At 35.1% G+C, this 14,077-nt stretch overlaps 4 protein-coding genes across 6 annotated transcripts; 1 reads left to right on the forward strand and 3 right to left on the reverse strand.

The window, feature by feature from the left end:
* Positions 1 to 243: 243 nt before the first annotated feature.
* On the reverse strand, positions 244 to 1,549 carry LOC108807592 (uncharacterized). Its single transcript, XM_018579861.2, has 3 exons — positions 1,544 to 1,549; positions 1,343 to 1,421; positions 244 to 1,097 (listed from the first exon to the last, which is right to left on the reverse strand). Exons 1-3 carry the CDS (start codon positions 1,547 to 1,549, stop codon positions 244 to 246), a joined length of 939 nt encoding a protein of 312 aa, XP_018435363.2.
* Positions 1,039 to 6,665, reverse strand: LOC108811279 (uncharacterized). 3 transcript variants are annotated; one of them, XR_001943267.2, is made up of 5 exons: positions 6,482 to 6,665; positions 4,681 to 6,195; positions 4,347 to 4,600; positions 1,343 to 1,421; positions 1,039 to 1,097 (listed from the first exon to the last, which is right to left on the reverse strand). XR_001943267.2 is itself a non-coding variant. In XM_018583325.2 (3 exons), exons 2-3 carry the CDS (start codon positions 6,179 to 6,181, stop codon positions 4,374 to 4,376), a joined length of 1,728 nt encoding a protein of 575 aa, XP_018438827.1. In that variant the 5' UTR covers positions 6,182 to 6,199; positions 6,482 to 6,665; the 3' UTR covers positions 4,244 to 4,373. The 3 variants fall into 3 exon arrangements, 1 of the variants encoding a protein (XP_018438827.1); XR_001943266.2 differs by having other exon boundaries at positions 4,681 to 6,199; XM_018583325.2 differs by lacking the exons at positions 1,039 to 1,097; positions 1,343 to 1,421 and having other exon boundaries at positions 4,244 to 4,600; positions 4,681 to 6,199.
* Positions 6,666 to 8,831: 2,166 nt separating this feature from the next.
* LOC108807593 (uncharacterized protein At4g19900-like) lies at positions 8,832 to 10,117 on the forward strand. The gene has a single exon (XM_018579863.2). It carries the CDS (start codon positions 8,883 to 8,885, stop codon positions 10,089 to 10,091), a length of 1,209 nt encoding a protein of 402 aa, XP_018435365.1. The 5' UTR covers positions 8,832 to 8,882; the 3' UTR covers positions 10,092 to 10,117.
* Positions 10,118 to 10,177: 60 nt separating this feature from the next.
* LOC130496130 (uncharacterized) lies at positions 10,178 to 12,833 on the reverse strand. The gene is made up of 3 exons (XM_056987942.1): positions 12,713 to 12,833; positions 10,699 to 12,363; positions 10,178 to 10,581 (listed from the first exon to the last, which is right to left on the reverse strand). Exons 2-3 carry the CDS (start codon positions 12,341 to 12,343, stop codon positions 10,355 to 10,357), a joined length of 1,872 nt encoding a protein of 623 aa, XP_056843922.1. The 5' UTR covers positions 12,344 to 12,363; positions 12,713 to 12,833; the 3' UTR covers positions 10,178 to 10,354.
* Positions 12,834 to 14,077: the final 1,244 nt, after the last annotated feature.

Genomic DNA, 14,077 nt, shown 5'->3' on the forward strand with positions numbered 1-14,077 from the left:
TTTTTGTCAGCTCCTTTTGATTCCTTTTTTCGTCTTTGTGCTGCTGCACTTGTTTCTCCGGTTTGTGTTGGCATCCGAGTACTTGTTTCTCCGGTTTGTGTTGGCATCCATGTACTTGTGTCTCCGGTTCGTACTGTAGATAGGGTGCTCCAGAAACTACTTGTGGGTACTGTATATGTCGTTCCTCCTGCACATCATATGGTAATCTTATGGTTAATCTTTTTGATCAACTTATGTGTGTGTTCACAAGATGATGCAAGCACATGAGTTATTTTCTAAACCTTGTTTCTTCATGTTCTCTTCCCACACCTTTAGTTTTTCCTCTTCTTTATTAATTGCTAAATTTTTTTCCTTCACTTTTTGCTTCTCCTTCTCTACCTTGTTCTTCCTTTGTTCCATCTCTTCCTTCTCCCTGATCTTTCTTTGTTCGACTTCCATCTCTTTAGTTTGTTTCCTCCACCTCTGTGCCTTCTCTTCTTCGATCCTTATTATAGCTTCAAAGACACCTCCTCCATGCGCTTTCTGGAATGGTAACCAGTTTCCTCCTTTTCCTACTATAGGCTTACGTTCTAGCTTTGCCTTAGCCTCATTTTCTTTGTTTTTCTTTCCATAATACTCTATTGCCTTACCAGCAGCATCAGCACCCAAAACTATTGCCTTACCAGCTGCATCAGCACCCAAACCTATTGCCTTACCAGCAGCATTAACACCCATATCTTTGGCCACCTTAGCAACATCTATTGCCTTCTCCAAGTATCCTCTCGAATTTGAGCTACTGGCAACATCACTAGGTAGTATTTTGCCTTCATCTTGCTGCTGGGTCTTGACTTCTGGCTCCTTGCCTTTATCTTGTTGCTGGATCTTGACTTCTGGCTCCTTGCCTTTACCTTGCTGCTGGTTCTTGACTTTTGGCTTCTTGCCTTTATCTTGTTGCTGGATCTTGACTTCTGGCTCCTTTACTCCATATGCTCGAATCTTGATTGTCTCAACAGATTCATCTATTTTCTTTAGTTCCTTTTTCAGTTCAGACGTACTAAATTCTCCCCTCACCTCTAGCTGACCTTCTTCTCCTTCAACCTCTACCACCTTTGTAACTCCTAATAATATAAAAAAAAATTAATTGCTTAGCTGTTTTTTCTTTAAAGAGAATGAAAATTTTATTAAACTAAAAAATATTTTTTAGATGGATTTGTCTTGTAACATTATATTCGAAATAAGAGGCAAAGTGATGAATTCTAATCTTTTTTTTTCTGTTAGAGCATAATCAGATTATGTATAAACTGAATATTAACCATCATAAATTCATAACTAATTTAACATAACCATGAATTAGTGTTTGTACCTTCAAACTCTCTGGCAGTTTCCTTCGCTAGCTCTTTGGTGCTTTCATCAAAAACTGTGAACTGGAATACAACTCTCTTCTGCAATTTAATTCAAAAGCCCATGGTTATAATCCGTATCATATAAATATAATTCTAAAGCCATTCAAATGTATATTTCTAAAATTTGTTCATAGAAATGTAAGACAGCAAAAAAAACGAACCTTCATTTTTGAAAAATAGAAAAGATTAGAGTGAAGAGAGAAAATGCAGAGGAATATGATTGCAACCTTGTTAGCTTGGTCATTAAAAATCTTTGCTTACTCGTTTATTTATACGGTTTCTTTGATTTTAATTAGTGAATATAATAACGAGTTGGTCCTCTTGGTCAAGCCATCTGAGTAAGAATTAGTGAATATGATATAGTAGACTGTGGCCGCGTCTCTTATTTTATTGGGTTCAACTACTACGTAGCATGTTATATGATATTTTTATAAAGGACCGAGACCATTCCAGAGAAGAACCTAACCATTTCTTCGAAGTAGGAAATGAAAGACGCGGTTTATCGTAATCAAGTCAAAGACTCACACTAAAGAGGTGGAAGGATAGGTTGTCGATAAAAAAAATCTGTAAAATTTAGGGTTATCATGGATTTTCAGCTTAAAGTCAACTAGATCATGACCCGCTCGACCGAGCGGGAGTCATTTTTTTTTATCTTTGTTTTTACTAAATGTTATACATGATCGCCAATGTATATTAATATAAAATTTTGATAAATAACAATGTGTACTAATGTGTTTAAATAAGCAATGTGTTTAATTACTAAATTTGATTTTTAAATTTTATGATAATTTTTCTGTATTATTTAAAATATATAGTGCTATATATTTTGTATTTTCAACATTTATCATACAAAACTTACATTGGGGTATTATTTATATGAAAATATGCGTAACATAATATATTTATATATTATATAAACATATGCACATCCGCACGGGTTTTATTTTTAAAATGTATTCTATATTGTTTAGTTTTATGTAGTATCGAGTTTGTATAATTCAATTTTGTGTTTAAAGAACAATATCAAAACTGTCTTTCGTATGTAAAAATAACATTTTGCAAGCGCGAGTTGTGTCTTTTTATTGTAACACAAAATTTTATATAAAACTTATGTTTTTTTGTACATTACGAAATTTAATTCTTTAAAATAATTATTACGTAATTTCAAAGTGAATTTTATCTCTGAGGTCTAATATATTTTGTGTGTAATGGTTCAAAGCATTTTCTATATATATTATATTTCAGTTTGGTTTGTTTTTAGTATTATTGTATAAGTATAATACTATACAATATTACTATATTCTATACAATATATGAAGCTATGTGTTATTTGTTTTAGAAAGTAGATTAGGCCCACCGTAGTTATAAGAATAGTCATATCTTTATGTATGTTTCTATGACTTATCTACCTAATGTTATTCGTACTAACAAAATTAATATGGCCAATGAAAGTATACTGATCAATTTAAAATGAATTGTATAGGGTAATTATAGAACGATTAATCTCCTATATATTAATCCTGGAACATTGCAACATGTTTTGAAGCCACGTGTCATCACTAAGATGATTCTCAGAAATCCTTAGAAAAATATGTTGGTCCATATTAATATATATTATACTTTTTATTAAACTAATTATCATATTAATTAGTAGTCTTAAATTATTTCCTTAAATAAAAGCTACGTAAGTTTATTTCCTTAAATAAAAGATACGAAATTACCTAATATGATTAACGTATATATGATAATTAATGATTACAAATCAAAATATTTGATAAAAAAATTTATATCCTCTACATTTTATTTTAATTAATATTATAAAAAATCACTTAAACATATTTTTTAAAAAATAGATTTTTTCATATATGTTATATTTTAAATTTTTTAAAACGTCTATGAATTACCAAAAATTGTAAGATGCTATTAAGATGATATTTTTTAGAACGGAACCTGATCCGAAACGAAATATTTCGGATATCGAATATATCGAAACCAGATTTATATACTTAAATATATTAATTATTTTTAGAATTTAATATCTAAAAGAATATACAAAATATATAAAATGTTATTAAGTTATCCAAAATACTTGAAAATATTTACAAATAGTTAAAAATACATGATTAAAATTGTTAAATGATATTCAAAATACCAATACTTCAAATATCTAATGATTTCTTATCCGAATATTGAAGCTAACCAAATTTTATGTTAAGTTTAAGTATTTTAGCTTGCATTATATACATTTATATGTTATAAATAATTTTTTATTTTTATATTTTGAGAAACTTAAAGTATATACGATTTTTTTTTTAAATAAAATGAGTTATCTGAGTCCAAACCCAAACCGAACCCGCAGATCCAAACCGGATCGAACTCACAAAAAATTGAAACATAACTGAACCGAACCAAACCAAACTGAACCAAATGGTATCCGAATGTTCACCCCAAATCAAATGTAAAAAAAAATCTTGATAACAAGATGCATTCTAATTGTAATATTTCAATACAACATATTTAAAAAACTCATCCCGCGCATGGCGCGGGTTATCATCTAGTATTTTAGTATTCTTAGTATATATCTTATTTAAATCGACATGTAATAAATGTAAAAATCATATATGGAATATGGACAAAAATAAGAACTGTATTTAAGGAAATACATCAATGCAAAGTTAGACTATGGTACGTATTATATACAAAGAATGAGACATTTAATTTAAATATATGAGGTTCACTTTTAAAAATCCACCTAGAAGAAATTGTAATGTTTCTGTTTTAATAAGATAGATAAGCCATAATTAGATAGACTCTATTTTTATATGTTAGTTAATTATTTTTCAAACTACCATTCAGCAGCGTTGATTCAAAAGATGAACTTAACTTTCAATGTAAAATACAAACTAATATCTGTTGCACATTGGCTAAATCTGAACAGGTCAGTCCATACATATATGAACATACCTCTTGCAGCACAGTACTACTCTTCACTTAGTTTGTGGATTTGCAGCTCTGTAGATGAAGATTGTAATGAACAAACGCTAACTCTTCCAGATGCTGTTTCTCACAACGGCTCATTCCTCTAGTAAGCAACAGCTTCTCCGCCACACTTCTCTTGAGTTTGTACCTCGAAGCACCTTCACACGTCTGGCTCAGAATCTTAACCGCGAAACTCTGCAGCTCTGCGTGCTGGCTCCCCTTTTCAGCCCACCACTCAGCTGCCAAAAAAAAAAAAAATTGATTTCAACAAACAAGTGTCTGCATAACAACAATACAACTAAAGAGGTTTCACACACACCTGGAGAGAATCCAGTTATCTGATCAGCTTGACTAGCCTCGTTAAACCAGCCTTCACGGACTTTGTACATATCAAGCTGAGTGGCAACTCTAACCTGAACGTCACGTTCTTTAACTATATGCACAAGGGAGGAGATAAGACCGACGGCTACTTCTGCGTCGAGATGGAAATCAGTCGAGTAGAACGCAGTCGGGTTGAGGAAGTAGCCTGCAGCATGAATAGGACTGTGGAGATGCTCGTTCCACACATCATCAATCACATCCCACAACGGCTCGTAACATGATTTCTTGTTATTGAACTCCCTGGCGATACTCTCCTTAATGACATCCATAGCGTCGTAGACATGTCCAACATGCTGATTGTTGTTGTTGTTGGCAGAAGCAGAGAAACCGAGCAGACCGTGAATCAGAGGAGACGAGCATTTCAGAACTCTCTCAACTGTTTCCCATAAACTCGAATCATTCATCAAATTGGATATCGTCAAGTCTTCTTCAGATGAAGCAAACATGGCTACCAACTCTTCTTTGGCTCTGAAGATACTCTCTAACGTTAAGTATGGCATGAAAAACTCGAACTCGGAGGAGACGGCTACGTCTAGTCCATGCCTGTGGTCTTGATCTCTGACGAGCTTTAGAACCAGAGGGTTGCTGTTGACGTAATCTGTAATCATATTGACTGCTTCAACAATGTGTTCATGAGAATCTATCTCCTCGATCTTCAACAGCATGAGCTCGAAGCAGTGAGATACACTCACAGACCAGAAGACTCCTCCCTTCTTGCTGTAAGCCTCGCCTAGCTCACCGACCCAACCAGAAGCTGAACACGCAACGATCTGAACCACGTTGCTCGCTCCAACCTCGTAAACAACCCCATCCACCAGCGATATCAAGGCCTTGGGGTTGCCTTTTATGTCGGAAACATCAAAGGACTTCAGATACACTGGACCAGCTGGAGAATCTGCGATGAAAGTAACGAGATCACGGCCTTTCTCCTCGTCAACCCAAGCATCAAGCAAGATGCTGCAACCTGTGAAGGCCCAGGAGTCTTTAACCTTCTTCACGTGATCTTCCACTTCCTTCAACGCTTCATGAGAACCAGGAATGTTAAGCCAAACCTCACTACCACCAGATACAGACATCATTTCAGTGAAGCCTGGAGAATACACAACTGTGTTTGAGACCAATGCACTTGTTGTAGTCCCTTCCTCATCATCATCAGAACCACTTTTGCTGGATGAAATTTCTATCCTTCCACGCTTGTGGACTCTCTTAGCCTTGGCAGTAGAGTTAAGTTGTTGCTTCATAAACATATTTCGAAAGTTCTCTCTAACGTTAGATGTGACTTGGTCACAGTAAGTTACATCTCCACCTACACCACCCAAGTGACATCTCAGACGACTGAAGCCCTGAACTTCTTTCCCACAGTAATTACATTTAACCCGTTTTTTCTTCTTGTCCACACAAACTCCATGCTCCTTAACCTCCATGAAGGTATCCTCCATTCAAAAGACTTAACCTAACTTCATAAAACACACACAAATAGAGAGAACGAATCAGCCGTAACGCAGTGCTAACAGAAGTTCATAGAGAGAGATAAAGAAGGAAACTTTATCATAGATTTAACGAAGAAACGGCGATAGTGCTCAAAGCAAGCAGCAAACGAGTCAAAAAAGTCATATAAATTATCTAAATAATTCTAGAAATGCTTCAATGGTTGACCGCAAGGCTCTAAAACAGAGCTCAGTGGGGGACACAGAAGATCAAAAGCAAACAACTTTTGTTGTTTAGAGATGAGAACTCACCCAACCCGTTGCTATTTCTTCACTAGAGTGGCTGAGTCAGAGCGAGTCAGATAAAAGGAAGAAACTTGATTCTCTAATCCCTAGAAAGAAAGAGAGCGAGAGAGGGAATGTGAAGAAAACTTGTTTTTCTCTCCGTAAGTGAGAGATTGTCTACATGAAGCTCCACTTCATTACTGTGGTCACTCTCTTTCACATTGACCGAAATAAAATTAAAAACGTATTTTTAATGGAAACATTCACTATTGGTAATTCTAGCCATATCTCTGCTCAATTCATTCACCGAAAGATGAGTTTTTTTGATGAATATACAATGTAAGGAACTAAAATCTGCACATTCACACAGTAAGCTGAAGTGCTGAACGGGTCACAGTCCATACAAAAGTGTTGCAGCACAATCTCTTCACTTCTCTTCGATTAAGTTTTTTTTGTGGTTCAGATTCGGTTTGGCTATTTTCTGATTTGGTTCGTTTAAATAATAAAATTAAGAACCATAAAATTAAAACATCTGAAAAGTTTCCGTTTTCTTTGTTCCTGTTTTGGTTAAGTTATTTTGGGTAGTTTCGATAATTCAGATAAAATATCAGATTTATGTATATATAATTAATATTTTTAATATATTTAGGTATTTTTTATTCGGTTCGGTTATTTCCGATATAATAAATATAAAAACTATTAAGTTATTTAAGAATTATGGTCTAGTTTTAGTCTAGAATTTCGTTCAGGTCTTTGATTGCAGTTTTTTTTGTCCAAGCCTAACCATAACATATTCTATGCTTTGCAATTAATGAAATATCTGTTAACTTTGCTGCAACACTTTGCTTTAGCATAAATTGATTTGTATCATTAATCAAAGACTTGGTAAAAAAATATACCAATTATATCATTAAAGAGTCTTGGTAAAAAAAATACCAACTATATCATTAAAAAGTCTTGCAACAAAAATAAATAATTAAGAATCATTAAATATTAAAAGAGTTTGTTAAAAATGATTTAATTAGAATCTGTAACTAATAATAACTTTTTAAGTTCAAGTGGTTTTTTGTGTTACAAAAAGAAAAATTAAGTGGTTTGGTTTATAATAATACGGCATTGAAAAAACTGAATAAATAACATTTGTTAAAAGTGAAAATACAGTTAGAACCATGACACTTAAGAACATTTTTTTTCTCCTATATTGTAAATATCAATAACTAAAATGAGCATTCTGTCTTTTAGGAAAAGACTTTTACGTATATTTTTTTGGCAAAAATTAAATAAAATACAAGGGAAAAGATTTTTACATACATCTTTTTGCTGAACTGTAAATATCACCTTGTATGGCGATAACTTTGGAGTTTTTCACGCTCAAGGTTTTCTCCGACAATTTAAGATTCATTCAAACTATCTCCGGCAATTTCCAGTCTAAAGAAATCATCGGAATTGTTTCCGACATCCGCTCGATCCTTTCTAGATTTACATCAATCAATTTTTCTCATCTCTTCTGATCAAAAAATGCGATTGCTGATACTCTAGCCATAAAGACTCTTCATATTTTCTCTTCCGTGTAATGGACTCCTGAGTTTGGACCATGGTTTTGGACTCATTCTTTCTTTTATTATTAATGAAATTTATGCTAAAAAAAATTGTAAATATCATTAACTAAAATGAACATTGTGTCTTTTAATAGATGAATAAGTTTATAGAAGTCTAATCATTGTAGCATTATATATATTTAATCTTTAGATTTGTCTTAGTACTGAAAATCTTCAACATGAACAAAAACATGGCATTCCTACAAGTTAGTGGTACGCACATCTTCTGCATAGTCCACAAGTCCAATCATATGTTATCTGTATGACAACCAAACTCCCACATATGATTGACCTAACAACATTTGTAATAAAATATTTATATTTCTCATTGTAGAGCCTATATAGAATGGAATATATGTGTTGATTTCATGCCCATATATGCGTTGATCATGCCAATATACGTGTTGTGTGATAAGTCTGATAGATGAAGGCTAGAAACAGATAACCTTTAACCCACATTAAACAAAATATATATATGAAGAAAAAGGAAACATCTATTTTCCTTTTCTCTATATTATTGTTAGAGGGACTTAGGGTTTTTCCTATATGAGAAACTGTAATCACAGAAAAGTAAAATTTCCAAATCCCTTTAAAGGTGGCTGAAGAGATAGAAGCTTACTTGTATCCTAAGGCAATTATAACTCATGTTTCTACTAAGGATGTAATTAATTTTCAAAGGCGGCAATCACAGCTGGAATCTTACTCCGTTTATTAATTAACATACCTTCCTATATAAACTAAACTACCTAAAGATACATCTGCAACGAAGAAACTCTTGTTCTGTCTGACGTAAAAAGCTAACAATAGTTTTCTTCAGAAAGATTTTAAAGATGATATCAAAGAAGTTAGCTATGTTGGTGGTCTTAGCTTTATTGCATCTCCTCTACATGAAAGCTCCAACATCTACTCTCTCTTATGACGATAAACCACCGTTCAAACAAAACGTGCCTCTTCTTCCTAGAACCACTGGTTCCATGAGTACTACTACTAGTAGTAGCAGTGTGGTCTCTGATCACCAAGAAAAAGAGGAGTCAGATCCGTTGGTACCTCCTCCTAAAGCTACCAAGAGCGAGAGAATCAGCTGGTTCAGGAGAAAGCTACCCGAGTTGGAGATACTCAAGTCAACAACCAAGAGCAAGAGATTCCATAGAAGAGTATTGGATCTGTACAACAAGAACTGCTCAGCTCAGTTCTTTATGGTTTGGCTATCTCCTGCCAAGTCCTTTGGACCGAGAGAGATGTTAGCTGTTGACACCCTCTTCACCACCAACCCTGGTGCTTGCTTGGTGATTTTGTCCAACTCCTTAGACTCACCCAAAGGACACACCATCCTTAAACCCTTGCTTGACCAAGGCTTCAACCTCGCTGCCGTGACACCAGACATCCCGTTCCTCGTCAAGAACACTCCAGCAGAAGCCTGGCTCAAGAAGCTAAAGAGCGGTAAGATGGATCCTGGCTCCATCCCTCTCTTCATGAACCTCTCTGATCTAACGAGACTCGCTGTGCTCTACAAGTACGGAGGAATCTATCTAGACACAGACATCATCTTCCTCAACTCCATGACCGGGCTGAGAAACGCAATAGGAGCGCAGAGTCTGCATCCTAAAACCAAGACATGGACAAGACTGAACAATGCCGTGATGGTCTTTGACCTCCACCATCCCCTCATGCGTGAGTTCTTGCACGAGTACTCCACAACTTTCGACGGAAACAGATGGGGATACAACAGTCCTTACCTGGTCTCTAGAGTCATCAGTAGGTTAGGACACAAACCTGAGTACAACCTAACGATCTTTCCACCAGATGCTTTCTACCCAGTGAACTGGCTTAAGATCCCAAGTCTTTTCAAGAAACCGGCGACTACAAGAGAAGCAAAGTGGGTAGAGAAGACGGTACAGGAGATGAACAAAGGTAGCTACATGATACATCTGTGGAATAAAGTCACAAGGAAGATGAAGATTGAAGAAGGAAGCGTCATGCATAGACTCATCTCCACACACTGCACTGTCTGTGGAAACATTACAGAGTCTCACTCTTAAAAGCTTCCAAGCAGAGACAAAAGATGTGTTACAGATTCATTCATATGTATAATATAAAGTAGATATTTCTAGTTTTAGATGTTCTTTAAAATCTCAAATTAGTTTCCACAAAACAACAAAGTCAAAGACTCAAAACACAACATCCTGACAACGCAATATAACTTACAGCATCCAAAGTTTGATACTTAACATTCCCCAAATGAATATACAAACTAAAGAATCTGCACATTCACAAAAGTCTTGCTGCACAAAAACTCTTTCACTTAGTTTGTACCTTTGAAGCGTTGTAGATGGAGATTGTAATGAACAAACGCTAACTCTTCCAGATGCTGTTTCTCACGACGGCTCATTCCTCTCGTGAGCAGCAGCTTCTCTGCTACGTTCCTCTTCAGCTTGTATCTCGAAGCGCCTTCACATGTCTGGCTCAGAATCTTAATGGCAAAGCTCTGTAGTTCTGGATGTTGGCTAGCCTTTTGAACCCACCACTCAGCTGCAACACAGAGACTCAAACAAAAAGACAAAACAATTAGCTTCACAGATTTCAACATGCTATCTGTAAAAAAACAGTACAAGAATGTTGTAAGATTAGCTTCACACACACACACACCTGGAGCAATGTCAGTGATTTGATTAGCTTGACTGGCCTCATCAAAGCAACCTTGACCGAGACTGTACATTTTAAGCTGTGCGGAAATTTTGGCCTGGACGTGACAGTCTTTTACCATATAAACCAAAGAGGAGATGAAACCGGTTGTAACTTCATGATCAGAACTGAAGTCACCTGAGTAGAAGGCACCCGGGTTCAGAAAGTAACCGGTAACATGAAGAGGACTGTGGAGATGATTGTTCCACACATCATCAATCACATCCCACACAGGCTTGTAAGGTAGCTCCTCGTCACTTAGTTCCTTTGCTACACTCTCCTTTATGCCATCCATAGTGTCGTAGACATATCCAACCTGCTGATTGTTGGCAGTAGATAACAAGCATAGGCCTCGGATAAGAGGAGATGTTGATCTCACAAGCCTCTCAACAGACTCCCAAAAGGACCAATCATTCACAAGTTTGGATACTGCTGTGCCCTCTTCTTTGCTCCAGACGGATGAAAAAAACATTTTTGCCAAGTTGTCCTTCGCCTTGTGAACGTTCTCAAGAGTGAGATAAGGCCTAACGAACTCGAACTCAGAGGAGGAGTCCCTCATGTCATGTCTATGACTAGGATCTTTGAAAAGCTCCCACACCAAGGGGTTGCTGCGAAGGAACTTTATGATGCTATTCACCTTGTCAAGTATCCCTCTAGAGGAATCCATTTTGCTGATCTCCGCCAGCATGAGCTCAAAGCAATGGGAGATACTCACGGACCAGAAGATATTACTGTTGTTAGACGCAAAAGACTTGCCTAACTCACCAACCCAGCCAGTGGTTGAACATGCAATGATCTGAACAACGTTACCCACTCCAACTTCCTCAGCAACCCCATCCACAAGTGATATCAAGGCGTTGGTATCACGTTTGATATCAGAAACATCAAAGGACTTCAGATAAACTGGACCAGCTGGAGAATCCGCAATGAAAGTAACCAGATCACGGCCTTTCTCCTCGTCAACCCAAGCATCCAGCAAGATGCTGCAACCTGTTACGGCCCACGAATCTTTAACCCTCTTCACATACTCTTCCACTTCCTTCAATGCTTCTTGAAGCATCCATCCGCTTAAATCACGAGAGCCAGGAATCTTAAGCCCCGTCTCCTCATCACCACCACCACCACCACCAGCTACAGACATGATCATTTCTCTGAAGCTTGGTGAATCCACAGCTGAAAAGGCGATACCACTTTCGTAAAAGAACCGACCTATGCACTTCCGGGCCTTGTTTGACTGAATATTCACATCATGTTCATTAGAACTCTCCACAACACTTCTGCTGGATGAGATTTCTGATCTTCCACGCTTATGATGATGACCATTACCCATTTGGACATTCCCAATAACTCTACTAGTCTCAGACTCAGCAGCAGCAGCAGCAGCAGCAGTAGAGCCGTGCCTTTGCTTCATAACCATACTTCGAAAAGTCTTTTTAACATTAGATGCGACTTGGTCACAGTGAGTTACATCTATACCCACACCACCCAAGTGAAGCTTCAGACGACAGATGCCCTGAACTTCTTTCCCACAGTAGTTACATGTATACCGGTTTTTGATCTTGTTCACACAAACTCCATGCTCCCGAATGTCCATGAAGGTATCCTCCATTTCAAAGACTTAAAACTTAACTACAAAAAAAGAAAAAGAAAAAGAAAAAAAACACAGAGAGTGAATCAGACTTGCAAGCATTTTCACATGGATAAACAGAGAGAAGAAGAAGAAAAAAAAAACGAAACTTTAAACGTTACAACCAAGAAAAAACCGGCTATACTGCTCGAGCTAAACGGTAAACTATATCGAACATAGTTACACCATCATTCATAAAGATCGATCCTTTTTTTAACTATAAACATGCAGCCAGTGTGATAAAGAAGCTCAAAGCAAACACCTTTTTCTAACAGACGAGAGCTACCAACTTAAAAACACAAACCACATTGTTTTGTTGTTTACTACTTGGGAACGCGATGAGAGATTTACCTGAGTGGCTGAGTAAAAAGCGTTGAGACAACAAAAGCCGGAAGAGAAAGCGAAACCCTTGTTCTCAAGGGAGGGAAAAGCGATGGACTTGATTTGTCTCCGTAAACAAATGAAGGTCCTGTCTCCTTGTAATAATCCTATCTTTTTTTTTTTGTTGTGGTAAACCCTTGTAATAATCCTATCTCTTTCTCATTAGACCAAAATGGAAAATAAGGTTTTGTTGGATTTGTTTTCTTTTTAAAGAAAGTTAAAATCTATTCGAAATTGTGGTGCAGTTTTTTTGTATAATGAATGCGACTATAGTATCGAGTTTATCTAGTTTATTAAAATAGAAATATACATATAGAATATTCGTTAAATCTACACAATATTTATAATCTAGTGTCAATTGTTTAATTAACTTAACGCGAAAAATAATGTATATTTTTTTTAAATAATATATTTTTCCACATTTGATTTTTTTTCCAACGAAAGAAACAAATAATTAAATGACTATAGATTTTCTTTTCTAATTAGAAAATGCTTTACTGTTATATCAGTTTTTCTGCTATATCGACACCAACTAAGAATGTTAATTCAAATAAACTCATGTACAAATAAGGATCAATTTCTATAAGTTCAGATCACAATTCAAAACAAACGATGTATATTTTATGAGTAATTCAAAACATTGAAAAAGATCAGCTCATAACAATTATCAATTTTGCATAACGTTTTACTTCTATTTTACTAAATTTCATGACCACCCAAAATATTATAATTTTATAAAATTCAATTCAAAAACAGAAGTATATTCAAATGTTAATTGGAGTCAAAATTCAAGCACAAAAAATCAAGCAAATCTTTGACTTTCCTATTTCTTTGGTTCATATCAAACCATACCATAAACAAAACCATCTTCTTAGAATTCATTACCCAAGAGAATCCATATAATTATTTTTTATTATTTATTAGTAATATTTAAAAATAAAAATCACATAAAAGAATCATTTATAAAATATATAAATATATTATCTTACATATATTTTCATATAAATAATACTCAAGTGTAAATTTAGTGTGATAAATGTTGAAAAGTATAAAATATATAGCACCATATATTTTAAATAGTATACACAATAATTTACTATACATTATCATAAAATTTTGATCCATAAGAAAACAAAAAAAAATAGCGAATATGCGAGTTATATTCTAAATAATATGGATGATAAAATTTATGGTTTATAAGACAAAATAAAATTACTTAATATAAACTATAAAATTATTATACTTAGAAAAATCATATTAAAATTATTTAAACGGATAAATTTTAAAATATATGTTATCACTTATACAAATAAATGCATATTACAAATTGAGATC

Source organism: Raphanus sativus, chromosome 6, assembly GCF_000801105.2.
Source record: "Raphanus sativus cultivar WK10039 chromosome 6, ASM80110v3, whole genome shotgun sequence".
Classification (NCBI taxonomy): domain Eukaryota; kingdom Viridiplantae; phylum Streptophyta; class Magnoliopsida; order Brassicales; family Brassicaceae; genus Raphanus; species Raphanus sativus.